The sequence below is a fragment of the Miniopterus schreibersii genome (assembly GCF_964146895.1).
Source record: "Miniopterus schreibersii genome assembly, chromosome: 10".
Lineage (NCBI taxonomy): Eukaryota > Metazoa > Chordata > Mammalia > Chiroptera > Miniopteridae > Miniopterus > Miniopterus schreibersii.
The window spans coordinates 63,769,176-63,796,903 of record NC_138110.1 but is presented as its reverse complement, the minus strand read 5'-3'; the positions used below and the strand labels follow the sequence as shown (position 1 = coordinate 63,796,903).

Genomic DNA, 27,728 nt, shown 5'->3' with positions numbered 1-27,728 from the left:
TCTACTTTCTATCTATAAACTTCTAGATTATTCTATAATAAGCATGAATCACTACTTATAACAGCAAAAGTAAAGATACAATTTAAATGGAGCTGGGTCAGTTGGAGTGGAGGCCTCACCAGAGGATCCCTCTGTGCTCTGGTTCTTCTCAGGAGCAGAGGCCTTCAGGGTGACGTTTTTGGTGACTGCCGGCTGCCCATCGTGCTCCACCAGACAGGTGAGCGTCACGTCCTCCCTGCGGGCAGATAAGTTCACCGGGATCCAGCTCCTCCAGTTGAAGGTCCCATCCTTGTTTGCTATGCGGGTCAAGGCCATTTCTGTTCGGGACGTGTTTCCATTCTCCAACCAGGTCAGCTGTAGGCGCTGGGGGTAGAAGTTCTTCACCTGGCAGGTGACGTTCACCTGGTTCTTTGACACTGTGTGTTGTTGGGTAACCTCCACGGTGGGCGGAACTGAAACAGCACAGGGCAGAAGCTCTGACCTCATGGAACAGACAGATCACAGGGGAGCGCTCCCTAACTTAGCTCCCCCACCTGCAAGGGTATCAGAGGACAGGTGCTCAGACACCGACGGTACTCTTTCACATGAATGAAATCACTAAACACAGTGCCCTGCACACAGTAGGTGTTCAAGGACTGGTAGCTGCTATTAGGATAACATAAGTGAAGTGAATAAGCACAGCCCTGGTATGCAGTTGGAGCATAGTAACTGTAGAAAAATAAATGAAATCACCAAGCACATAAGAGCTTGGCTGATAGCAGGTGCTCAGTTATTGGAATTGCTACTGGTAAAGTAGGTGAAACTACCAAGTACAGTGGTAGGTGTTCACTTGGCAGCTACCATTAAACAGTGTGAGTGACAGGTACTTCCAGGTGCCTGGTGAGGGGAAGGACTGTCAGGAATTAGAATCCAGGAAAATCAAACTCTGGAGCAAAGAGCAGGGGGAGGAGCAGGCCAGGAGGGCAGGGGCCAGGTGTGGGCTGGCGCTGGGTGTGAGGGGCATCTACCTCGGATGATCTCAGACAAGTTGGCAGTCCCACGAAGAGGAGTGTCTCCCTTTAGGGTGTCGTGGGCCACCTGGCAGATGACCTGGGAGCGAACATCCCCCGGGGCCAGCACCACCGTGGCTGTGCTGGAGATGCTGTAGGAAGGGCTGTCTCCCTCTGGGTCCACGGTGGTCTGGGAGGCTCGGAGCTCATTCCCATCTTTGAACCATTTCAGGATGATGTTTCTGGGGGAGAAGCCGTGGGACTTGCAGGTGAAGTTCACCGTCTGCCCAGGTGTGGACCTCCCCGTGGGGCCCGATACCTCGGGGGGAGAGGGTTTGGCTTTAAAGGAACATAATAAACAAAGAACATGATTGTTGTTATTGCCACTAATGACAAGCATGTGACACTGTCAAAACCTTCCCATCTATTGTTTTTTATCCTTCCAATAATGCGGGGAGGGCGTGTTATCATCCTCATCTTACAGAGGGGGACACTCATGTCCCCAGAGGTGAACTCTGAGCGGGGGGCAGGGCTGACAAGCAATTGCAGGCCTGTGTTCAAAGTCCACCTTCTTTCCTTGCCCGGTGATTTCCCACCAGCCTGGGCACAGGAACAAAATTACTGATGAGTTTCACTCTTCTTATTAACTCTCCTAGCTGGTCTTTCCTGGAAGCCTTCCCAACCTCAGAGAAAGTGTTTACAGAAGGAAAGGCAGGGAAGCAGTGGGGTAAAGGGACCCCTATGACAGCTGGACCCAGGTTGGCCAGATGAGGAGAGGTGTGGCGGGGCACATCCCAGTTCCATCTGTGAAATGGGACAACGGGCATTTCTCCTTCCCCAAACTTCAGAAAAGGGTTAAATGAGGCAATGGAAGCATTTTTGCTTTGAGCAAAATAAAAGGTGCTTCACAAAAATAAATAAACCCAGATTCAGCCTGAACTCAGACTTAATTTATCCAGAGCTCTCCCTTCAGGTATTTATGAATTTTCTAGATAGTTTTTGTTCATTTCACAAATATTCCAATAGGGTCAATTTAATCTTTGTCAATCCCTGAATTTGAAAGGGAGAGGCAATGGGATGTTTTCTAAACTTGCGTTCTCTTGGGTCAGTTTTGGGTTGAACACAAAGATCACTGAGTGCTGGGAAAACCAAAGGTGGTTAATTTCTTAATCGGTATTAAATTAGAAGGACACGGACACAGGCCTAGGGGCAGGCAGGGCTCCTGTGTCCTGACAGCATCCACACATCACTGAAAGACAAGCGCGAGCAGTTTCTCCCTGTAGAAAGGTTCTGCAGGGTCTCGAAACTGTTCACTGTTCCCCAACGCCTTCTCTAACAGTGGGGCAGATAGCAAATATTAACGAGTATTTGCATTCGTAAATATTTAACTTGCCTCCTAAACCTCAAATATTTTGGGGACAGAGTAAGAGGGTGTCACTTGCATAAATCAAGTCACAAAAACTCCTGCAGCCCGGATGTCCCTAGAGAGGCCGGGACCAGCTACCCCTCATCGAGAGCCTCTTGGTACCCCGATCACGGTGACTCCTCTGTGCCCCTCGGCTCATTCCTGCCCCCCTGAAGCAGGCCCCGTGTGGTCCCACTTACGGGATGAGGCTGAGAGAGGAACCCGGCTGGTCAAGGGCACACGGGGAGCAAAGGCAGGGCTCATCTCACCACCCACGGGACTGGCTGAGTTTAGCTTCTCTGCTCTTTATCCTTGAGCCTTAGTGTCTGTCTCTGTACAAAGTGTATCAAAATGCCACCCTGCTAGGAGGAGTGAGGACTTAGTGAAACAGAGCCTGGCAGGGGCAGGTGCTTAATACATAACACCTGTGGCTGTTATCGTAGGACCTGGTCTCACTAGTTCTGAAACTACCTGTTTGTTCGTTAGGCAGTAAGAAGGCAACAGAAAAGCAGAGCGGAAACACCGAGAAACGCCTCAAATCCTGCTCCCCACAGCTGCGACGCGAAAAGGAGAGAAACCACCAAATGATGGTTCTCTCTTTTTTTTAATGATCCCCTCAGGAAACAAGTTTGGCGAATTGACTTTCAAAACACACATGAGATCACAGGCATTTCCCTACCGGTTAGCTCTTTACAGAAGCTGGAAGCATTGTGCAGAAAGGGAGGGGAGATTTTAACAGTGACGTTTTGGTGTTTGGGGGCAGGAAGGGCTCTGGGGCTGAGCAGTGAGTATTGTGGGGATTCCGAAGCCTGTTTAGACACACACGTGTTTAGAGATGGGAAGGAGTCCCCAGCAAGGGAGCTGGGATCTGAACAGGGTGTCTGGGCTGCCCCTCCTCGGGGCGGAGAGGGCAGGGGGCCACTCTCAGCCCAGGCCTGCTCGTGGGAGGGTGTCCCTGTCACTTCTCCAGGGCTCACTTTCTTGGGCCTCTGATGAGCTGTCACTGGCACATGCTATTCTGAAGCACCTGTGCCCCTAAAGGTGCTGTTCTCTCAGCCCCAGCAGCAGGGGGAGCCACTGTTGTCGGGGGAAAAACGACAAGGTTTCCTCTATGGCTTCAGAGAGTATCCAACTCAGGGCTCTCTGCCTGGCTCTGCATTAGCATCCTCTGGGTAGTTAAAAATTCAGTTGCCAGGTCCACATTGAGCTGTTAAATCAGAATTCCCAGGGTGGAGACAGGGCCTGGGGACCTTTACAAAGTTTCCCAGGTGATTCTTATGAGAAGCCATTATATTGAGGCCTGGAGAGGAAAGCAACCTGTCCAAGGTCCTATGAGTTCGGCACATCCTAGCTCACACTCATTGAACATTTACTACGTGCCACGACCTGCTCTATGCACCGCACATGCATTCACTCACTCAGTCCTTGCAGCTGCGCTGTGAGGTCAGCGCTATCACTGACAGATGAGGACACTGAGGCACAGTGTGGACAGTGATGGGTCAGAGGTCAGAGCTGGGAAGTGGCAGAGCTGGGATGTGAACCCAGGCGGCAGGGGGCTGGTCCATGCTTTCACCCGCTGAGCACTGACGCTCAGTAACATCCTGGATCACCACCTGGCTTCCTAGACATCCTCTCCTACCTTCACAGATCCCTTGAATGGGAGCTGTGATTATCACCACTTCACAGATGGAGAAACTGAGGACTCCGGGGAAACAGAGACCTGCCCAAGAGCACCCAGCTGCGGGATGAGACCACTGCTCACTGAGGATCTATTTTCCCACCAGGCTCACTGCATCCTCATATCTTCCTGCAGAGGTTGGTGAGATCATCCACTGTCTACAGGTGAGGAAACTGAGGCTCAGCAAAAGAAATTGGACCACACCATGAAATATCATCTGATTTGGGGGTGCTACTTTGTGCTGGGTGATTCAGACAGAGCACCTCAAATCCTTCAACTCTCTTAAAAGGAGTCTATGATCATCACTATTTTACTGATGAGCAAAGTGAGGCTGAGGAAGTGAAGCGACTCTCTCCTTACCCAGCGCTATGTCCCAGGGTATTTCCTGTGGTCCCCAAGCTTCATGTCCATCAACAGAGCAAGCGTACTACCTCACAAACCCTGGTATTGACTGCCATCCTCTTTTCCCTCAGATTCCTGACTTCAAGGAATTATAGGGAGGAGTCACCTCTGAGTGCCCAGGCCTGGGGACCCTGTCGCAACAAATGGAAGACACGGACTCCTGACACTGGGTCTAGAATATGAACTTTGCTCATTTGGGGCCCCAGTGTCCTGTAGGAAATGCGCCCCCATCCTCAATCTGCAGAGAAGGAATGGTGCACATGGTGTGGGTGGGGGTGCAGTGGCCCCTGTCTCCTCTCTCCAGGCCACTGCACCCAGGCTGCTCCTGCAGGCTGCTCATTGAAGGGGAAACAGCACAGCAAAGGGGAGAGCCCCCTCAATGCGTCTATGTGCTGAGCCTTGCCACAGGCACAGGCCCAGCACATCCTGAGACGGCTGTGTACCTGTCTGATGTGGGCTGCAAAGCTGACCTGCAGGACCTTCTTAGAGATGCTTATTGCTGAAGAACAGAGCAATTCAAAGTCTTTACAAGAGCGGCTTGGAGCTTTCTCCACAAGCACAGTGGGGTGGGGCGAAAAGCAGGGGCTCTGAGTCAGGCTGCTTGGGGTTCAGTCTTAGCTTCCCTACCTGCTCACAAGTCAGGTCCCCTCTCTGAGCCCATGTTCTCATCTCTCAAAGGGGCCAGCAGATAGCCCCTGCCATAGCGCTGGTTATAAGAGTAAATGCCATGATGAAAACAGGGCTCCTGACCCCTCCCACCTCCCTGCTTTCTCAGCCAGGACATCATTGAGCAGGTAGATGGGGACAAGTGCTCTACCAGGGGGCAGCAGACCTGAGATGGAGCCTCTTACTAGCTCTGATTGCCTCGGCAAGGGACACACCACTGGGAACTTCTGTTATATCTGAAAATTCAGGATAAAGCCACCTTCCCTGCCTGTGAGTTGTGGGGAGATTTCATTGCTACCATGTCTAGGAGGGAAATTTGGCAATATTTACACAAATTAAAATGCACATACCCTGTGACCTAGCAATGCTGCTTCCAGTGGGCATCGTGAGTGGAGTGACACATGGACAAGGGCATCCCTTGCATCGCTGTTTTAATAGCCCAAAGTTGGGAACAACTCATACCCATCAACAGAAGACAGTCAATGGACGATGCTCTCTCCACACACTGGAGGGGGAGGCAACTGTTGCACAAGGGGCAGCTCTAGGCGCTGACATGGATGCTTGATTTGGGGCGATGTGGCTGAAGGTGGAAGAAGTTCCCAGTGACCTTGGGTCCCCGGGTCTGAATGCAAGGGGCACAGGAACCTTTAAGAAAATGATGGAAGGAGTATTCTTGTTCCTTGTTCAATGGTTTGGTGTAATTAGCTTTTATTCAGCACTATGTGCCAGGTCTTCCATGGAAGGAAGGTACTACCACAGGGCAGGAAGGAACCCGCCTGGAATCACACTGGGTTCTGGAACCATCCCCTCACTCACTGGCCATGTGACTGTGGGCAAGTCCCCTGTCACCTCTTAGCCTCAGGCCCCCATCTGTACATGGGTGGGTTGGGTGGGATGGTCTAAACATGTCTAGGATTTAGGATCCTGGGCCTCTGGCAGAAAACCCAAACTGAGCACCATTCCTTCTCTGCTGCCTCAATGGGATGACTCATAAGTCACCCACATGGGGAACCTCCTCCCTGGGTGAGGGACAATCTGAGAAAACTGCTCGGAGCTTCAGTGATAGTGTGACTGGGTCCCTGAAATAAAGGGAGTTTATTGGGCAGACCCACAGTGACTGCCCAACCGCTGGGCACCTCCTCCCACCAGGCTCTCAGAGTAAACAGTGAGTCTGCGCCTCTCAGGATTTCCTTCTCATGTGATGTTTCCAGAGATGAAATAAAGAAGCATGTTCTCCCCCGTCCCATCCTGGATGGATCTGTCCCTGTTGGAGGGGAAAGAATGAAGCTTCGTGGGAGAAGAGCCTTTTCCTGCTTTGTTCTGCAGCCGCCACAGCACCCAGAGCAGAGCCTGGCTCACAGCAGGTGCTCAGGCAGGTCACTAGGGAGGAGCCTCGGCCACTTGAGGGGAGCACTCCCTGGAGGCAGGGGTGAGGCCTGGCCTTGTGATGGGCAAGTCACTCAGACCTTCAGTTCCCTCATCCCTGGACGGGATTGAAAGGCCAGAGGTGGGGGTTCCAGACTTTCCCACCATTGACCAGCCATGGGGCCTGAGCAAACAGCATATCTCCAGGCCTCAACTTCCCTGATCTGCAGAAGGGGTGAAGTCTGCCCATGAATCAGATCAAGGCTACAAGCACCCACCACCGCATGATTCCTAGCTGCTGCTCACAGAACTGAGGGCATCTTTACTGACTGTTGTCACATGCCAGGGACACGGAATCCCACACTGTACTCACCACTCACGGTGAGCTGGGTGCCGCCTCCAGACTTGAGTTCCGTGTCATTATTGGCTCCTCTCCGGAACTTCACACAGTAGTAGGTCCCCGCATCTGCTGGGGTGATGTTACTGATGCGGATGGAAAAGTCCACGTTGTCTCTCTTCGTGGCATCTGCAACACTTGTTACTCGGGGGAAGCGGCTGCTCTCTCTGAAATTGTAGATTAACTCCCGGCCTGGCCCTGTCCCTCTGAACCACTGGAAAGGCCCCACGGGGTATATGGAGGTCGTGGTGCAGCTCAGAGTGGCCGTCTCTCCGGCTGCGACGGACACTGGCTCCTGAGGCTGAATCACCTGCACCTCCTCCTCACCTGCCCCTCCTGGAGGGAAGCACAGAGCAGTTAATGATGCATCGCATGTGATCCTGTGGGCTCTGCCAAGTGTTTATCAACAACCGCTTTCATCGGCGAGTGTGCACCCTGAGCGGGCCTGAGCTCAGCACATTGCATGTGTCATACATGTAACCCTCACAACGAGCCTGTAATGTGACTATTACAAATGAGGAAACTGAGGCACAGAGAGGTTATGTGATGTGGCAGAGAGGGGGGTTGAGACCAGAGCCCTCTCTGTAAGTGCCATGTCTGAGCTGGGCTCTGAATTCAAATCTGAATTTACCAGGAAGGGGCACAGTGTTCCTAAGAGAAGGAACAGCATGGGCAAAGGCTCAGAGGCAGGTGGCAGCATGGTGTGTGTGGGGCCCCTCTAGGAGTCTAGACTCGTTTGGAGTCTGTCCCAGCAGCAGACCCTGGCAGTGAAGCCAGACTCAGCAGCTGGGGCTCGTGCAGGCTTGGATTTGGCTCAGGGCTCACAACTGTGTGACCTTGGCCATCACTTGGGCCACCGAGAAGATCCAATCAGGACTCTTGTGAGTGCACTTGATAGTGCCAAACACTGCGTAGGTGTGAGTGCTGCCTTTCGTTGGGCAGGCCCCTACTGTCCTCTGAGCCTTAGTGCCCTAACCCGCCAACCAGTTATATGACCCCATTTTGATGGGTCTCTGGGAGGACCAACCAACAAGCCTGGGCCAGGACAGTGTGAAAAAGGAGCCTCTGGTCTTTGAAGCCACCTGACCTGGCCCGAAGTCTGGCTCACCTTTTATTTATGTCACCTAGTTTATCCATCGGTTTTGAGCCTGTTTCCTTATCTACAAGATGGGTAGACACCTCCTTACCCTCTGTTTTAAGTCACTTAGCACCAAGCTGAGCACTGGGTAAGCTGCTGTCATTGTAGAGTGAATGAAGGAGGGAGGGTCTGTTGCTGACGCTGATGGTCCTGCAGACCAGGCTGTGCTGGGGACACACAAGAGATGGCCCTGGTCAGGCTTCAGGGGTTTCTAGGCTCAGCAGCTGGAAAGAGTCCTAGAGGTCAAGGGTGGGAGGGACCTGAGCCCCAAATTGGAGAGGACGAGGCACTAGGGGTAGAGGAGTTGGGGGGAGGGGAGACCACAGGCAGGTGAAGATGCTGTGAGAAGGGCCACAGGTGCTCAGAGCAAGTCACAGCCCGGGCCCTGATTCTGAAGAAGGTGGGGGGTGGGGAGGACAGATCATAAAGACCTTGAACACACACACACACAGATTGACTTAACACTACAGAGGCACAGAGACAGGCGGGGGGAAGGGGGGCGCAGATAAGAGAGACGGACTGGTGGCAGCCTGTTATGGATGCGACGGGCCATCTGGTCTCCCCTGGTACTCCATTCACCACAATGTGACCCTGTCCTGTCCTGACCTAGGCCACCACTGCCTTGTACAGCAGACAGGGTTTCAGTGATCCCCGAGCAGCCCCCTCTGGCTCTGGCTGGGCCCACCAGCCAGCAGCCTGGCACCACCCCTCTGGCAGGGGCAGGGCGTCTGAGGAAAGAGGGCCATGGATTCCATCTGCCCTCCCCGCGGGCAAGCCCAGGGCTTCAGGACAGGCTCCTCATTCCCCTGCCTGTTCTTCCAGCCCTGTTCCCATGGCAGGTGAGTGATGACTTAGACTGGCAGCCTGAGGGCAGCCAGACACTCAGGGCAGCAGGGAAGAAACGCGAGTCCACAGAGGGCAGGGGCTCGACGTGCAGCTGGTGGCCCTCTGTGTGAGAGGCACACAGAGGAGGGGAGAGGCCAGCAGTGACCCAGAGACACCTGATGCAGCACCAGCAGCTGCCAACAGCACCAGCCAGGTACTTTCCCAGGGGGTCTGCCTTCCAGCATGGGTACTGATGAACCAGAAATGCCCAGGGAGGCAGCACAGGCTGGGGCCAGCAGGCCTGGGAGTGCCGGGGCAGCCCCCGAGCCAGCTCAGCACTGCCCTCCCTGGCCCTCCACTCCTTCCATAAAGTGGTGGACCGCCACCCACCCCACGACAATTAGGAGGGCTATGACACGGCTGGAAATAGGTGCCCACTGCACAGATGCTGGTTAAATTTTAGTTTGTGTTCCCATTATGACCACAGATATATTACTTACATACTTGATTTTCTCTCTTGTCATGTCCCCCCAAGCAAGATGTAAGATCCACAGGGACTCTTTCCAACCCCGTCTACAACAGGGTCCGGCACACGCCAAGCCCTCAATAAAATACATGTTGAATGCATGCGTGACTAAACAAAGGAGGGGCTTTTCTCGCCTCTCTGAGCCTCTTTCCTTACGTTAATGGAGCTGCAACAGGCATATCCAGGCAACAGGCAAGCCCGGAGCCCAGGGCTGTGCCTGGCCCACAGATGCCTGTAATACATGGCAGTTATTATTATCTTAATCAATCACACCACTCAGGGCTGTGAGTCGGCGGCTGTGAGGGGAGTGGTGCGAGAAGAGGCTGCAGAACCAGGCGTGCGGCGTGCTGGAGCAGGTCTATTCTCGTGGTGCTGTCGGAGGCCCGCAGGCACAGCCGGGCAGGCGACAATAAGACCTGGAGCTGTGTAGGACGGCCCCCCCACTCCCTTTTAAGTTCTCTCCACCAACTGCAGTCAGATTTAGGCGGCTTAATTAATTAGCTAGTGTTTATAAAGCGTTTGAAGAATTTTGAAAGTGCGACGTAAGTGCCAAATATTATTTTAATCTGTGCACGTGTGTGTTTTCCAGCAGAGTTTTTTCCTGCTTGCTCTTCTCTGCAGGTTCTGTTCTGGGAACCGGCCTTGTTAAAACTCACTCCTGCGGCTCTGGGCCTGGGGTCGTCATCCCGGCATCGCTGGCAAAACCATTTCCTGCTCTCTCCTGCCCTCCTGGCGGAGAGGCTGTCCAGGGGCCTGAACCGTCCGTCTCCGGGGAGGAGGGCGGCGGGGCAGGCATTCTCACACGCTGCTGGTGGGGGTGCAAATTGGAGCATCCCTTTGGGAAAGCAGTTTGGCAGGATGTACCAGAGGTGCGAAAGCTGTTTGGAGTGGGGTTCCTGCATAATGAGCTTGGAAAAGTTGGGAAAACCCCCATATGGTCAATGATAGGTGATGGTTTGGTGAATTGTGGCCCATCCCCTAGACGGAATTGCAAGTAGCCATAAAAAGCGATCATAATGAAGGCTGTGGTAATCTGGAAATTTCTGCATGGCATAATTTGAAATGATGTTGTGATTATGTAAATAAAACCCGTTCATTGCAAAGCATTTAGGGAAAACAAAAAAGTATGAAAATATAATAATGATCATAGAGTATCACCAAAGACAACTGAGATCAACATTTTGATGTAGCTGAAATATGAGTGAATGGAAACAATGTAGAGCCAGGCTCAGGTAACTAAGGCTATGTGCAAACATGTAGCTTCATTCTTTCGGCCTGATAAAAATATAAAATTGGAACTATCCTGATGTCCAAGAAAGGGAGACTGGTTGATCCCATGATGCTGAACCCACCTGACGACGAAGTCTACAGCCACAAAAATGACTGTAGAATTTCAATTACTAGCACAGAGATATATTAGAAATTCACAGTCAGTTACTGAGTGACATTTTCAGCTTGATCCCAAACTTCTAGTTTTGAAAAAAATGATATATGATATTAAAGATTAGCAGTGATTAATTGTGAGTAGTAGATTTACAAGGGATTTTGTTTTTATGTTTTCTGTTTGCATTACTTGTGCAATAAAAAAGAAGGAAAAAGTATGCTTTCGGTGTGCTCATGACTTCGTAAAATAAAATAAAACTGTAGATAAATAAACAGCTGCAAGGTATTACACAAAGCTATAAAACACTCCTCTCTTTGGATCATGAATCTAAAGCTGATGGGTTTCTCCTTTTCTTTTTCCTTCTATTTTGGAGATTTTTCAGATTCTCTAAACTGGATGAATATTAAAGAATATTTACAGTATCCCACTTTGTAATAAGCAAAACCTATATATGTAATATGTATGTTACATATGTGTTTATTGCTTGAATGAACCTCCCTTCCAAGAAGTTTGTCTGTTTTGTTCACTACACCTGATACATATGTGCTTGGCATAGAGTAGATGCTCAACAAACATTTGCAGACTGACTGACCTATCGAATGTCCAGAGGAAGAGGTCTGGAATGATAAACACCATAATGTTGAGGTGTGTTGCATCTGGAAAATAGGACTGGGGTGGGCACATTTTCTTTTTACTCTATAGTAAACAATATATATTGAAGCCCCCGGTTTTTTTGGGGTTTTTTTTTTTTTTTGCAGTGAACATTTATTGTTTTGGGGAGAAATTAATGAAGTAAAAACCTGTGAGCAAGTTTTCTAATGGAAGAAGTCCGCATGGTGAGTGGTGCCTGCTCTGTGCACTTGTAGGAGGAACTCAACGTCCACAGGATGCGGGAGTCCACAGCACAGGGGCAGTCAGAGATGATTTACTGGAATCTACTGTGAGCCAGGCCCTGAGCTAAGGGCTGTGGACGGCTCTGTCCTTGGCCTCGTGGAGCTTGCTCACAAGCAGAGAAGATAGATTTTAAAGAAATAAATCAAGTCATTACATTTGGAATGAACCACAGCCTCTTAGACAAGTGACTCCTGCTGGCATCTCTGACCCCATCCAGCGACCTGCTGCTCCCACCACCCCAGTCTCCTTTGTCTTCCACAAACAGGCCAAGGAGAGTGTGAGAGATGAACTAAGATGGGGCTGAAAGCTGACCATCAGGCTTGGAGACATATATATGTGTGTGTGTGTGTGTGTGTGTATACGTATGTAGATAGATATAGATACATATTATATGTAAATTTATTTTCCTCTGTTTATGCCTGGTTTTGAGATTAAGAAAAAATGAAAATGATTTTCATTAGAAGTGAAAAAGCATGGATGCTTTTCTAATGGGAAAAAAAATCAACTTAGAACCAAAACTTGCTGGAAAGAAAACAGGGCCACATTCATCCCCGGGTGTGATTCCTGCAGAAGTCTGTCTCATCGAGGCACAGAGAACAAAGGTGAGACATACATTTCCCCAGAGCCAGCCTTTCCCAGACAGGTGCTCACTGCCACTGGTGCAGGGGCCTAGGGGACCGGATGGAGGCCATCCACCAAATTTCCACAAACTTAAGGAGCCCAGGGTCTGGGAAGCTACAGCTGGAGCTCTGGTTGTGCCTGGAGCTCAGCATCCCAAGGTGACTCAATGATACCCACCAGCCCTGCCCTAGCCTGCACAGCAGGCGTAGCTTGGCACCCTCTTCCCTGACTACAATCATGATCATTACTGGCCACTCCGGCACCCCAGGAGGGGGGCTGCTGGTTTATTAGCCCACGAGCCCAGTAGCACCTCCTCAGGGGCCACCTTCGGTGCCTTCTGGATTATGGTCTGATGGCTACGTGAGAGTGCATGGTGGAGTGCAGATGAGAGTACGCACATAGTACGCACATAAGAAGGAAAGGGAGCAGATGTGGGTGTGCACACATGTGCCTGAGGGTGCCGAGTGCAAGCATTCATACCCCCGGGTGGACCGGGGGGCGGGAGGGTGTACACAGGTAAGCGTGTACAGAGATGATGCACACGTGCAGGAATGTGAGACAGCGCAGCTGCGAGCGTGTCTGAATGGGGGCCAGAGAACAGGGCACGCGGGGTGTGCGCTGTGTGCAGGAGCATCTGAATCCTGGCTGGCCTGGGTGTGTGAGCGAGTGTGGCCAGAGGGTGTGCCTGAGCCTGAGGGTGTGAGCAGCTGTCTGGGAGGGGTGTGCGCTGGCAGTGCACGTGAATGGCCTGTGGGAAGGGGAGTACAGGAGACAGCATGTGAGTGGGATGTGCATGGGGGGGGTGTGCAGGGAGAGTACGTGTGCAACAGGAGTGGTGTACACGTGAGTGTGGTGTGAGAGGTGTGTGCTGACACAGTGCTGGGAGCAAGGACGACAGCATGCGTGGGGCCCACTGTCTGTATACCCTGTGTGTCCACGTGCCCAGCTGTGGAAGTGCCTGGCATGGTGAGTTTCCACGCACAAGTACAGAGAGAAGGAGGGTGGGAGAGACGCTTTCCTCAAGTTTATCTGGTGGGCAAGGCCCTGCGCAGCACCTGGCACAGGTCCTGCCCGTAAGAGGAGGCTTAAACCTTTACTGACACCTACTATTATGTGTGGCCACAAGGCACAGCTGTGAAGAGGCCAGCCTGGAACTGCCCTGCTGGAACCCATGACTCTGGGCAGGGAGCAGATAGTCTCTGGGCTGGTTCACGGAGGGGGGTTATAGGGGGGAGATGGCCGTGTGGACTCTGCAGTTCCCAAGGGAGCTCAGGATCCAAAGCAGGTTTACCAGGGCTCCGACAGCTGTAGCTAGGCATTGATTTTTCTCTGGACTCAGACTGATTCATTCATGCCCTCTCAAAGCTCACTCTGCTGCCAGTCCCTGTCCTAGATGCCACAGGACACAGCTGGGTAAGACAGGTCCCTGCCCTTGTGGGGCAGAGCCCTGGAGATGGTCAATAACCACGTGCAGGATGATCAATGAGCAAGAAGAGGCCTGGGGATGGGGTCTTGGAAAAGAGGTGGTATCTGGGATGACTTCCTAGAGGTGGTGGTCCCTGAAGACTGACAGAAGCTAGGGAGAAGAGAAGGCATTCCAGGAGAGAGGAACCACGAGCAAAGATACAGAGGGGAGAAAAAGGCTCGGACATCCAGGGACCAGGCAGAGTCCTTGGGACATGCTTGTTGGCTGTTGAGCAATCTGGGACAGGGCCAGCCTGGCACTGGGCTAACCTGACACCCTGAAAGGTGGCTTCAGTTGCCATCTGAACAACAGGCCACCACTGGGAGCAGTCCATTGCTACAACTGCTACAATAAACCCATTGTGCAGAGACACTCCAGGTGTTGTAGAAGCATCCGCCTGCATTGGAGCCAGCAAAAATGGGGACACATGTGGCCTTGTAAATAAGGTGGGGGCAGGCCCAGCGTACTCTCTCCTCTACCCCTACTGCAGGCAACTTGGGGAACTGGGCATTGTGCCATATCCTTGCAGGGAAAGAGTAGACCCTGATCAGCCCTCCATGTAGCAGGTAAACTCTTAAGGTGCCAACACAGTCTAAAGCTCAGGCTCTGGGGCCAGAGACCAGTAAGTCTCATCTCTAGTGGGGTCACTTTTCTCTGAGTCTCCACTTTCTCACATGTGAACAAGGGAACACCACCACCTCTCCCCCTAAGGTTAGATGGTCAGTGATCAGGAGGAGAGCAGGACTGAGACCTGGACATTTCTCCCCTCCCCTCTCTCCTGCACGTCCCACATGTTAGCAGATCCTGCCAGCTCAACTTCCAAGATTTGGTCAGACTCTGGTCTCTTCTTACCACCTCTCTTGCACTACCATTCCACATGTGGATCTTTGTTTCTGTTTCTAAACTGGCCTCCCCGCCTCTACACCTCTCTCCAACACACACTCCTCCAGCAGTCAGAGAAGCCTCCGAAACCTAAGCCAGGTAACATCCTTCCTTTGCTCAAAACCCTCCTGCAGGCCCCATTGCACTCAGAGTGAGACCCAGAATCCTTCTGGTGGCACCCAGGACCCTACAGCCTTGCTCTCAGTCATGCCAAATTCTCCACTCGCCTCAGGGCCTTCGCACTTGCCATCGCCTCTGCCTGGCACTCTCATCCCCTATGTATGTACATGCTGGCTCCCTCACTTCCTTCAGGCCTGAGAGGTTATCCCTGGCCACCCTGTATAAAATATTACTCCCCTCAACGATTCTGCTCTGCTTTATTTTTCTCATTATCACCCACCACCCAACTTATTATGTATTTAATTTCTTTAGTGTCCATCTCCCTCCCCTAGGCTTACTGATAAGCCCTTTGAGAGTAAGGATTTAGTTTTGTTCCCTGCAGTACCCTCCAGCTTTACACCAGAGCCTGGCATTGGTTGAATGCAAGTTTTGGTTTGGATTCCAACTCTGCCATTTAAGACTTTAGGAAGTGTCTTAACCCTGCTGGACCTCTGGTTTCTCATCTGCAGACTGGGATGAGGGTACTGATGTTGATAATAATAATATTAGTAGCAACACCAGGGCTGTTTTAGGATGAAACGAAGGTAAATATCTCAGCGCTGTGCCTGGCAGAGGAAGCCCTCAATGCCGGGCAGCTGCTCCCATGCCTCAGATATTTCAGGATGAAGGGGATGGCACATGGTCACAGCCTTAAGTGTTAGAAGCAGGATTCACTCTGAGGCAACACCAGTTCTGCCCCAGTATATACACAAGACCCCTGAGAGCAAGACTTGAGAGCAGGCTGTTGGCAAGGGGGCCAGGAGGCAGGGAGGGCCAGAGGCCCTGGTGAGTGTTCGCTGGGTTTAGACTAGACCTGGAGGTGATAAGAAATGCTTGCAGCGTGGCCCTGTTTGCAAAGCAGGAAGGAACAGCTATCAGTATGTGTGTGCTGTAAATGCCCTTTGTGTTTACCAGGCCTGGGAACGAGATGAGGCTGGGACAGCCTGCAGGACATCAGCACCCACTATTCACTGCACTTAGTGCCTCGACAACCTAAGCACCTTCTTCCCACTTCCCTTTTGCAGAGGGAGAAACTGAGGCCTGGAGAAGCTGAGAACCCAGGTGGTGTCCTTCCAACCTCCAGGCCCAGCTGCTCCTCCAGGACAGGCTCCAGTGCTGCCAGCCACGCTCTCACGGGCACATTTGGATGAGGCCAGATAATGGGAAGCCCTCATTTAACTGTCACGACAGCCTAGTGAGGCGAGTGCTATTGTCGACGTCCCCTTCCTACAGGTGAGGAAGCTGAGACCCTGAGAGGCAGGGAAGGGGCAGAGACAGGGCTCAATCAAACACAGCCATTGTCTGCCATCGAAGCTTGTGTACAATCACTTCTCCTGGAGACCGGGTCCCCTCTAGCTCAGGCTCTTGGAATCTCAGGCTGCCAAGGACGTGCACACATCTTCCAACCGAGATAAAGGCCCCCTTAAAAGCGGCACGCATTTATTAAACGGCATTCGCCAAGGTTTCAGCACTCTGCTGCCTGCAGCAGACAGTCTCCGGATGAGGTTTTTTCCCCAAGCTGACACTATTCACTGATGCCTTTTATAGCGCTTTCTGCAGCTCACGAAAGCACTTTCCACAGCTCTTAAGTCCCTTAACCCTCAATATTCCCTATGTGAGAGGAGACAGTGGTAGTGCTTCCATTTCACAGATGGAGAACTGAGGCTCGGAGCGGGCAACATGCTTGCCCCAGAGCACAGAGCCAGGAGGTAGCACATGCTGGATCCATATTCCAGTGTGTGACCCAAAGCGTATGCCCGTTTCACCGCCTGCCCTGTTAGGGAAGGGCTCTGGGTGTCACCAAGATCAAGGACAGATGGGTACTCAGGCTGGAGCATCAGGGCTGGAAGGGACTTGCCGAACAGCCAAGCTGAGCCTCAGCTGCACAGAAGGGGAAACTGAGCCCCAGAGGGGCAGCATGTTTCAGGTCTCCTGGCTGGTAAGCGGTAGAGTGGGGTCTCCACCTGTTCTTTCAAGCCCCAAACCTTGAAATGATGATCACACAACAATAACAGTAATAGTAATAATGGGTAACAAGCACCAAACACCGACATTGCCAGGAGCACGACAGGCCTCACCAAACCTCCATGGGACCCAGCGAGACAGGGCTGTCACTACCCTCATTTCACAGAGGACAAGACCGAGGCTCAGGTAGGCACAGCCACTTGGCCAAGGTCACGATCTGACTCTACCTGTGTCTTCACCCGCAGCACCAGATGGTCTCATGCAATGAAGGACCCTTTGGGAGAAGGGAGCCCGAGTGGGCCCAACAAAGCAAACCCTGGCTGAGTGCGGCGCTGACGATCATGCTTCACGGTTTGCCTGCTCATTCTGTCATGGTGTCCGCACTGGGGCAAGCGTTTTGCGTAGCCAGCATCTTAAGTACAAATTCTGGGGTTTCTCGGCCAACACTTCCCACCCCAGCTGACACTGATATTTTTGTACTCCCTGATATTTTAGGGATCCTGCGCGATGTCAGCACAATGGGCAGGGATCTGCGGTGTGCTCCTGGCCCTGGCCACAGAGGGACTATGTAGTAGGTAGGGCACCACTCTGCCTTTGGACCAGGGTAACTGCCTATGTGACCTATGGCTCCAAGCTTCCTCCTTAAAATGAGGATCTTAGTACCCACTTATTTCCCTCATTCAACCAATGTGTATTAACCCACCCATTGTTGCCAAGCCCTGTGCTAAGTTCCCGGAGACTTAACTGCGAACAAGACAGACACAGTCCCTACTCTCACGCAGCTTATATCCTACTGGGGGAGGCAGGACTGAAGTAATGAAACAAGACAGAAACAGCAAGGAGTGCTAGGAAACAAACTTGGGTGCCATGACAGTGAATAAGGGGGAACCTTTTTTAGATTGGGGTGGCATCTCTGAGGAGATGAGACTGCACCTGGAACCCAAAGGAAGCAAAGGCCAGGGAAGGTATTACAGGAGGTGAGAACAGCAAGTGCAAAGTCCCTGAGGTAGGAAAGAAGTTGGTGCATATGAAGACCAGAAAGAAGGCTGCTGTGGCTACGACCCATGAAAGAAGGAGAGTCTCGTATGAGATGAGGCTGGATAGATAGATGGGGTCCAGGAAATGCCCTGCCTCATGAGTAAGGAGTTTGATTTTATTCTAAGGGCAGTGGGAACCACTGAAAAGTTTGGAGCAGGAACAAAGAGGATCTGATTCACTGAAGGGGCCAGAGTGGAAGCAGGAAAGCAACGATGAGGACGCTGCAGTATTTAGGGGCCTGGGCTCAAATCCTAGCTCTGCATTTGCAAGCTGTATTACCTTGGGCAAGTCACTTCACCTCTCTGAGTCTCATTTTCATCTGTCCAGTGGGTATAATAGTTCCCACCTCACAAAACTGTGGTGAGAACTAAGTGAGATAATCTACAGAGTAATTATCCTTTCACATGGTCTGACATGTTCAATGTCAGGTACTCAATGAACCACTTGGTCTGGCCCTGACCTCTCCTAACTCCTCCACCCCATCTCCCTTCACTCCAGCCTTCCTGGCCTCCTTTCCATTCCTGGAACATAGCAAGCTCATTCCAGCCTCAGGACCTTTGCACTTGCTATTCCTTCAGTGTGGAGTGCTCCTCTCCTGATATCCCCACGGCTGCTCCCGCTGTTTAATTCAGGCCTCTGTTCCTCAGAGAGGCCCTGCCTCTGTCCCCACTCAACCTTCCATTGCCTTGTCCTGCTTTAGCTATCTTCATGGCACTAGTCTCTCCTGATGTAATGTTAATTTGGGTCTATTTTTATTTCCTCATTGGAATGTCAGCTCCATGAGAGCAGGTGCTTTTGTCTGTCTGGTCCACAGTTGCATCCCCAGCACCTACAGCCACCCCTGGAACATAGTAGATGCTCAGAAAATTTTTTGAATAAATATTTATAATAACCATAAGGACAGCAAAGTGGTTAAGAGTAAACCTGGAGCCGGCTCTAACTCTCACTGGCTATGTGGCCTTAGGAAGAGCCCAGCTTGGCTTTGGGGAGCCTCAGTACCCTTATTTGTAAAATGGGGATGAAGAACTCCATGCTTCTGGGCTCATTTTGAGGATCAGACAATGGTGCACATCAAAGTATTCATGGATGAAATGATCCCCAATCTCTAGCCTTTGCTTTATAATATTCGCCCACCCCACCCCCTGCAAGGTGAGAGCAGGTAAAACAATGGCAGAGCAGTTTTGAAGCTGGGGTTCCCTGCACCATTCCTTCTCATTTTGTTCATATTTGAAAATTTCAAAATAAAAAGAGGAGGAAGAGAAAACACGGATTCAAGGCTCAGCTCATGTTACCATGAGCTTCCCTTGAAGAGTGGGGCCACAGAGGCGCTGGCACAGGCACCTACCCTCTCCAGCCGTCCCACCGGCTGGAAGCTCATTGCTCACTCGCCCCTTCCAATCTCCCTCCTGATCCTGATCGGCCACCTGATTGCCTTCAGCTCCTAGAGCTAATCTGCAGCCATCTAACGCCCTGCGCCCCCAAATGGATGTGCCAGGAAATCTTACAGACACAAAGATCCAATTCTCTGTAATTTCCAACTTCACTTTAGCTGTTTTGCATCTCTCCCGACTGAAGGCCTGGCAGGACACCTGGCAGGGAAAACTCATCTTGCGGAGGGCTCCAACAGAAGACCTGCCCAGGAACGCCCAAGTTAACAGGAAAGCAGTTTCGGCTGTGAAAATAGATGCTTCCTTCTCCAGTATGGGGCGGAAACACATCTTGGGAACACCTGCCGCCTCCGGGAGGATACACTGATTGACATGAAAGGAGTGCCAAGAAAGCAAGATGCTGGCAGGCCTGGGCCTCAGTTCCTCTACTGGCCAAGCAGGGTTAAGCGCTGTCCAGTTAACCACATGGGCTTGATCTGGGTCACCATCCCGACTCTGCGACTTACTGTTGTGGCCTTGGTAAAGTCACTCCACCTCTCTCAGCGTCATTTCCTCATTGTTCAAATAGATCTGATGGTCACTGCGCATACTACCCAGGGTGCTGTACCACTGGGATCATACCCAGCAAGTGCTGAGCCCAGTAAGTGGTCAGAAAAGATGACTACCATTATTTTTACTTTAGTATTTTTCCATGGAATTCAGGATCTTGTCAGATTTCTAGCTTTAAGGATGGAAAGTTCCAGCACATCCAAGCTCTAAAAAGCCTTGGCCTGAATGACAGGGGGCTTGGCTTGGCGTCCCACCCATGCCCTGCCATGGATCTGCTGGGTGAGCCTCCAGTCCCTTCCTCTCTCTGCTGCAGTGTTCTAGGCTGCACTGCGAGGTGCTGGATCAGAGGACTGACAGCTCTCTTGGGCCCCCTCCGGTTTTCTGCGTCTGGGAACCCACAATTCCAGACCTGTGGATAGGGGCAGAGACACCTAGAGGCAAGCTGTGCCCACAGCGCTCAGTCCTACCACCAGACAATTAAATCACACAGCTTGGGTTTCTGCTCAACTTGTCCATCCCCCACAGGCATAAAAGCTAAAAACCTCAGGCTGAAGACGTTCCCTCCCCTATCAGCTCTGTTGTTCTGCGAGTACCCACTCTGTGCGAGGAGCCGTGCTAGGTGCTTCACAAGAGTATGCCCTGCTTTCGTGCATGAGGAAACCCAAGCACAACAAAACTGATGATTACAACACTGGCTAGTATGTGCTGAGCACTTCACTACGTGTCAGGCATGGCTTCAGCACTGCACATGCAGCAATTGACTTAGTCCTGGAAACAGAGCTGTTGATGGCATTTCTGTTTTACAGATGAGGAAACCAAGACGCAGAGTTCAGTAAGTTGTCCAAGCAGATGGTTTTGCTGGATTCACCCCAGGGGTCTGGCTCCGAGCCTGTGACTCAGCACTAGGCTAGCTGTGTCTCTGCATGGAGAGGCTAAATGATCACAACTGCAGGACTGCCACGCCAACCAGGTGCTGGAGCTAAACATGCACGCACAGGGAGACGAAACAAGGAGAAGGCAATGCAGAGCCTCAGGCGGTGTTGATAAAATGCTGGGAGAGGGTCCAGAGGAGGAAGAGATCCCTTAGAGCACGAGGCAGCACAAGTGAACTGTGAAAGAGGGGTAGGGATTGGACATATGGAGATAAGGAGATGCAGGGAAGGGCATCTCTGATGGCAGGAACAGTATAAGCAAAGGAACATTTGAGAGAGTTGAGCTAAGGGCATGGATTTGTACAAGAGCACTCACCAAAATGGGTTAGGCCTAGTTAGTGAGCGTTATACAAACCAAATGCCTCTTGTTCATATGTTTGGGGAACAGCAAAGTAAATAGGGTCTGAATGGGGATTCTCCAGGTGTGGGACATCTCAGGTCTTTTGGGTGCTAAGGTATTGAGTAGCCAGGAAAGCTTAGGCCCGCAGAGAGGAAGCCTGGTTACCTTGTAGCATCTCAGCAGGTCAGCTCTTTGGAAAACATGTGGCTGAGAAATAAGGCCTGTCATGGGACGGAGGCCCTGGTGCAATTTTTTTTTTTTCTTTTAAAGAAAATTTGGACTCACTCAACAGTTTAGAGCAGGGGAGTGGCATGATCTGAGTTGTGTTGACAGGCCAGAAATCTGAGCACATTTAAAAAGAGGGGGGTGGGGGGACCTTCCGTCAGTCCAAGACTACAAATAAAAAAATAACCTGTCACACGGAGCCATTGGAAGCAGCGAGCGAGTGTGGGATCCGCACAACACTTTTAGACTGCCTTCCTCTCACACACCCCCTCTCCATCTGCTGCAAAGGGCACCAGGAAGATAGATGGAAGAAGAAATATTCCAGCTCTGGGGGCTCCAGAGCTCAGCAGCCCAGATGGGGGGCTCTGACAGGAGTCACATCTCTCTGATGAGTTGTCATTTGTGAGGGCCAAGGGGCTGCCAGTGTTTCCATCCTCAGTGTATTTTCAGAGAAACGGCTGTGACTCAGTTAAAAACTTCTGCCCCAGAACGAACCTTTCTACCAACTTCCATCGAAGCTGGGAGGGGGCTTCTCTCGCTCCCTCCAGCTTGGACTAAGTAATCCTGATTAAAGTAGTGAACTTTTCCAGTTTGGGACTCTATTTTCCTTATCTGCAAAATGGGAATAACAGCTAAATCAGTCTTTGCTGACTGATGAGATTACGCAGATAGGTAGTAGGCACACAGCCTGGAATACAGTTAACATTCAAAGAAGACTGGGTCTCCTTGCTTCTCTCAACACATGGTTCACATTAGGACGTCATACATGCTGAGTGACTGCAGATCAAGGAATGAATCACACCCTGAATCTCATGGGGTTTGTAAAGGAATAACTAATGGGCAGAAGTTACTCAAAGAACACTCGACTTTAAGGACCTTCCAATAGCCTGAGCTCAACAGGGCTAAAGCCCCCCGCCCTTCTCTTCTTGTGAAAGAGGAAGTGAGATTAATTTCACCACTTAGGGAAGTACAGAGGAGCCATCAGCATGCCTCCCTCTACCAAAAGGTCAGAGCTTCACCAGAGGGCCCAGCTGTCCCCCAAAGCCTGAACCCCAACTTGGCCTTGCCTTCTCCAAGCCAGTGCCGGGAGTGAATGCCAGCTCATTTGAGGTCAGCCTAGTAGGGGACGTCCCAATACCTAGGTGGGGCCAAGACAGGAGCCAGAAGGTTCAGTGTCATGTGCTGCTGCTACTGCTGCTATAAAATCAAGCTGCCCAGGTGTCCCCAAGCCCCTGTCACCTGCCCTTCTTCCAGACTCAGAATCTCCCTTGGGAAGTTGTTTTAAGAAACAAGCCTCACGTTGGCTCTAAGATCACAGGTTGGTGACTTCACTGGCATCTTTATAGAATTTCCCTTTGGCAGCATTTGTGCTGAAAGCAATCTTTAGAAACTTCTTCCCCTGCCTCCCCCAAAACAAGATAATTCCCATGACGAGCCCCCTCTAAACAGTGATCATGTGAAGCCACGGAATCATGTGACACCTCCCAGGCTGACAGTTCTGCCTGAGACACTAGGAGTCATTCAATCCAGAGCCGCCTTCCTAAGCCTGACATTTGAGTTTCTCACTCAAACAAATCCATTTTCTTAGAAAATTGCACGACTGCCTCCTTGTACTTCCCTGCCCTTCTGTCCTGCCTCTGCTCTGCTTTGTCGTATTCCATGCTTAGATCAACTGAGGGAGGTGCCTGAAGGCCCATCCTTCAGTCAAACCAGATGAATTCCAGGCCAGGGCCCAGAATCTGACCAGGACCCTGTAGAACATAGAGTGAAGGATGCTGGGAGGCTTCAGCTATGACAGTGACACCTCCATCCCTTCCCCACCACCCTCAGACAAGGAATTTATTCTCACCTCCTAAGATTTATTTATTTCAAAGTTAATCTTGGCCCCTCTGCTGCTCCCACTTTTTCAGGCTATTGATGCTGAATGGATTGGAACGGAAGTTTTATGGCCTAATCTTTACCATTTTATAGATTGTTTTTATAGACAAAAGGGAGAGATTCTCTCACAAGAAGGGTGGTGGTATTCCCAACCAGGGCCCTGGGAAAGGCAGGCTGTCCATCTGAACACTTGTTAACCAGCGTTACCGCTCATTTGCCAGAAACTGAACCACAGGGTCCTGGTTGGAGAAGGGTCTGAAACAGATACTTAGAAATTAACTTGGGTCCAATTCCCTGCTTTAGGAAAATTAAGCACTTGTGAGAGATGCTCATGCATTTCCAGGCCAGGAAGGATGGCAGGGCAGGGACTGGGACTTTGCAGGGTATACATGGCTGGCTCAGGCAGGAAGGAGCAGATCGGAGATGCCACTCACCAGAGAGACATGAAATATTCCAGTGCTTCCTTCTGCCCAGCAAGTACCCAACTGTAACAGAAAGACCCGAGAATGGGGGGGGGGGGCTGCCTGCGTGGATCCCCGGGTTCAGAGGAAATTGCAGGGCAGAGAGAAGAGGCTGTTTACCCCCACTTCTCCCTCCACCCACTCTTTGCTAGTTCTTCCTTTTTCACTGCTTTCAGATGGTTACCAGTCTCTAGGCAAATGCAAAAGGGGGGAGGTGGATACTGAGCTCATCTTTGCCTCTTTCCTCAAGGGAGGGAGGTGCAGAGGCCCCTCTGCCAACAACACAGCTTCAAGAAGCCAAAAATTAAGATTCTCATTTCTTCTCCCCAACCCTCTCTTTAATGCCATTTCTCTGTCCCCCATGCCCTCCCAGGAGACCCATGGTTTTGCAAAACCCCTTTAAGAAGCAGGACTCCTGAATGGTGACCTCACCCCTTGGCGAACACATGCCAGCTTTCAGAGCCCGCCTGCTGGAGACAGCCAGGTGTTTGATGTAGGCCAACAAAAAGACCTGCTCAGAGCCACAGGTAATAGCCCCACAGAGCCCCTCAGCTGCAGGGAGCTGCCGGGCAGCCAGGGGAAGGCAGGAGGAATGGGGGGGGGGGGAGCAGCAAGGAGAACAGCCATCTAGCCGGAGGCTTTGGCAACCACAGGGACATCCACCGTGTTTTCATATTAGGATCTGTTGATCGCAGCAGCTCACCCTTCTCCCCCCCCCCCCACTGTTTTACTCTGCGCACCAGAAGGAATGCTCTCTTCCCTAATGGCAGCAGCTTGTTTCTGTTCCATCCCAGGCAGTACCTGGAACACCTCTGCCCCCCACCTCCTTCTCTCAGACCCCGAAATCAAACCTGTGGAAAGCATCAGTCCAGACAGAGAGCTTCTAGAGAAGCCAGGGGTGCCTGTTCGGAAAGCTGCTGACAGCCTGCCTCCCCCTCCGGGCTGCGCAGGGGCCAGGGAAGCAACTCGTCTGGGTACGTCCCAGTGCCCGGCGCAGGGGCGCACAGTCGGAGGCGGGGGAGACTGGGTCCCATCCTTGGCTGTGTGACCTTGGGCAAGTCGCTGGCTCTCTCTTGGCCTCAGTTTTCGAATCTGTAACCCTGGTTACAGGCATCTCTACCCCTATTCCTGCTGACAGCCCAGGGGCTTCCAGCGGCGGTCTGCGAGGCCGGAGCCCGCAGTCCGGGGACAGCCGCGGTGGGGTGGGGGCGCTTACCTGCCCAGGTGCAGGACGCGATCAGCAGGCAGAGCAGCGGCCCGAGGCGGCCGGGGGCCGGGCCGGCGGGCTCCATGGGCCGCGGCTGCGGAGCGAGGAGGGAGACGGCGTGAGTGCGCGCTCGGGCGGCGGGCGCGGGGGATGACTAACCCCCTCCCCCCCCGTCTTCCCCGCCCGGCCGGGCTCCCCCTCCCGGAACGGGCGCCTGAGCGGCTTAGGAGCCCCCCGCCCCCCGCCGGGGAGACCGAGAGGCTGACGGACCCCCGGCGCGCGAGAAAGCACGCCCGGGGCGGCCAGAGAGGCGGCGGAGAGGGACGCAGACCGGGGTAGCCGGGCGGAGAGCCCGAGACTCGGGCGGCGAGGGGGGGAAGCGAGAGGAGGGGCGGCGAGCCGAGCGCGCGAGGCGGCGCGCAGCCCCGGACGGCGCCGGCGGGAGCCCCGCGAGCCCGGGTCCCCGCGGCTCCGCGGCCGCCCCCGCGCCGCCCCCGCCCCGCCCGCACTTCTCGCCGCGCCCGCGGCTCCGCTCGCTCCGGGCCGCAGTCCCGGCCGCGGCCCCCTCCCCCGCCACGACCCCCTCCCCCGCCCGCCCGCCCGCCCGCGGGGGCTGCGGGCTCCGGCCGCGCCGGCACCTCCGGGCGGGCGCCCGCCAGCAGCGCGCCCGGCTCGGAGGCCAGCGCCGCCCGAGCCCGGCAGCAGCCCCGGGAGGCGGCCCGCCAGCCCCCGCCGCCGGCGCACCCCGCTCGGGCTCGGGACCAGACCGGCCTCCGGCGCCAACAATGTGCCAGTTCAGAAGCCCGCGCGGCGGTCAGCGGCCCCGAGCCGCCCCCTCCCCGCCCCCACCGCGCGCGGGCTCGGACCTGCGTGGCCGGCGGGGGTGGAAGGCTGTGGCGGCGCCGCCGGGCCGCCGGGTCCCGGTCCCCCGCGCGCTCAGCGCAAACTTGTTTTCCTAAGGTCGGCGCGGCGCGCGGGCGGCATCGTCCCCTTAAGGTGGACCCGGCGAGTTGCGCCCGCCTCCCCGCTCCGGCCGCGCTCGGCCTCCGCTTCCCCGCGCGGGGCGGCCGGGGGCGACGCGGGAGTGGCGGGGAGGGCGCGCGGGTGCCCGTCCTCGCCCCTCCCCGAGCGGCCTGCCCCCGCGCCCGCGAGGAAGGCCCCGGCCGGGGGCAGGCTCGGGCCAGAGGCGCCCGACTCCCCGCGCCCGCCTCGGTGGGGAAGCAGGAAGTGAGTGGGGGGCAGGGAGGGAAGGAGCGAGCGAGGGCGCAGAAACCGCGCGCGTGGGGAGGACCCCGTGCCGCCCGCGGCGGGGGCGCGGGGCCGGCGGGGCTGCGGCCCGGGCGGGAGGGGCAGCGCCCGCCTCCCCGGGAGGGGCGCGCTCCCGGCCCGGGCCTCTCGGGCGGGGCGGCGGACGGGGTCGGGGGGAAAGGGGACGTGAAGCCCCGGGCGCCGGGAAAATGACCGGGAGTGAGCAGGACGACAGCAAAGAAGGGGAACAGGGGCAAGAGGCTTGGAGCGGGAGAGCAGAGCCTCGACAGGTCCCTGCCTCTTTCTGTCGCCCCCTTTCCTTCTTTCTCTCGCCCCCCGTTTCCTTCAAGCGAAACCGCGTTCCCAGCAGCAGCCAGGTCGGCACGGGCATTGGGAGTGCCGGTCACCTGGCAAAGGCGGCTCCAGCCCGTGGGCGGAACGCAGCCCAACGCTCTCTGTTAATTGGAGGGTTTGGGGCTTGGAAATAAGAGCTAACTAATTTTGCTTGGCAGGGTTCCTAAGTAAAGAGTATGAATGAAGCAACAAAAGGGAGTCCTGGTCCGGAGAGGAAATGGACTTGCCTAAGGCCACACAACAAGGCCGGGGTAGAAACAAGGTTTGAATTCCTGATTCCCAGGCTAAAGGAAGACCTTTGTAAAGTGATGCCCTCACTCCCATCCCAGCCTCCCAATCAGAGGCCTGGTCCTGGTCCTGTGCTAAGAGGGAGGCAGGCAGGATACCACTGTTGAGAGCATGAACCAGACTCCCTGGGTTCAAATCCTGCCAGCTACCTCTTATGAGCTGTGTAGATTTGGATAATACCTTATCCTGTCTGTGCTTCGCCTTCCTCATCTGAAATGAGGCCAACTTGAGTATCAACCTAAAAAGGCTGGTGTGCGGATTCCGTGAATTAATATTTGTACAACACTTTAAAGAGTGCCTAGCATGTCCCAAGTGCTACACAGCATTTGATAAATAAGCAAAGTGTTTGACAACAGTCCTTGAGAGCCCACAGGGTTCTGGGTAGTGTTTGAAGTGCAAGGGGATTTTTTTTCTGTGGGTATGGAAGATACAGCAGGGACCCACTGTATGTTCCTGTCCATGAGGCATTTATATTCTAGTGGAGAGACAGATAAGTAGACAAGTAGAAATAATTAATGAACAACAGAAGATTGAGCTCAGAGAGTGAGAAGGGTGTGCTCATTTAGATAAGGGTAAGGCCTCTCTGAGAAGCTGGGAGCTGAATCACAAGAAGGGGCAGCAGGGTGAGGATTTGGGGATTTGCTGTTCCAGGAAGAGGGAACAGCACAGATAAAGGCCCTGGGGCCAGTTTGACTAGAAGAGAATGAGTGAAGGATGAGTGGTCCAGCTAGGTGGCCTTGCAGGCCTTGGTAAAACATGCATTTATTTTGCAGATAGGAAATCCTTGGAGGGTTTAAGCAGGAGAGCACCATGGTCTAATCCATGTGCTTAAAAGACCAGTCTGGCTGTGAGTGTAGAGTGGGCTGCAGGGAAGGGAACATGGAATCAGGGGACCAGTGAGGAGGTTGTTCTAGGGTCCTCCTAGGATCTGAAGTGGGAGGTAAGGAGTCTCTGACTTTTCAGGACACACCTGGTGGTGACCATGAAGGTGACCAGCTGAGACTCCTGGGAAAATCTATCATTGGAATCCATCTGGGGTGGGAATAGGGGTAGGGGCTT

At 53.2% G+C, this 27,728-nt stretch overlaps 1 protein-coding gene across 6 annotated transcripts in view; it reads right to left on the bottom strand.

Annotated features, from left to right (window-relative positions):
• Positions 1-25,739, bottom strand: part of LOC308563193 (tyrosine-protein phosphatase non-receptor type substrate 1-like) — a 40,497-nt gene extending 14,758 nt beyond the window's left edge. Inside the window, exons 1-5 of one of the 6 annotated variants that reach the window (XM_081150006.1) lie at positions 25,646-25,739; positions 24,789-24,873; positions 6,879-7,238; positions 1,008-1,328; positions 120-452 (exon numbers count right to left, since the gene is read on the bottom strand). In XM_081150006.1, coding sequence (XP_081006132.1) covers positions 120-452; positions 1,008-1,328; positions 6,879-7,238; positions 24,789-24,864 — 1,090 coding nt within the window. In that variant the 5' untranslated portion in view covers positions 24,865-24,873; positions 25,646-25,739. Of the gene's footprint in view, positions 1-119; positions 453-1,007; positions 1,329-6,878; positions 7,239-24,788; positions 24,874-25,049; positions 25,238-25,523; positions 25,626-25,645 lie in introns of those variants that run through there. The other 5 variants (XM_081150007.1, XM_081150008.1, XM_081150009.1 and 2 more) reach the window with 5 other exon arrangements.
• Between the last annotated feature and the right edge of the window lie 1,989 nt (positions 25,740-27,728).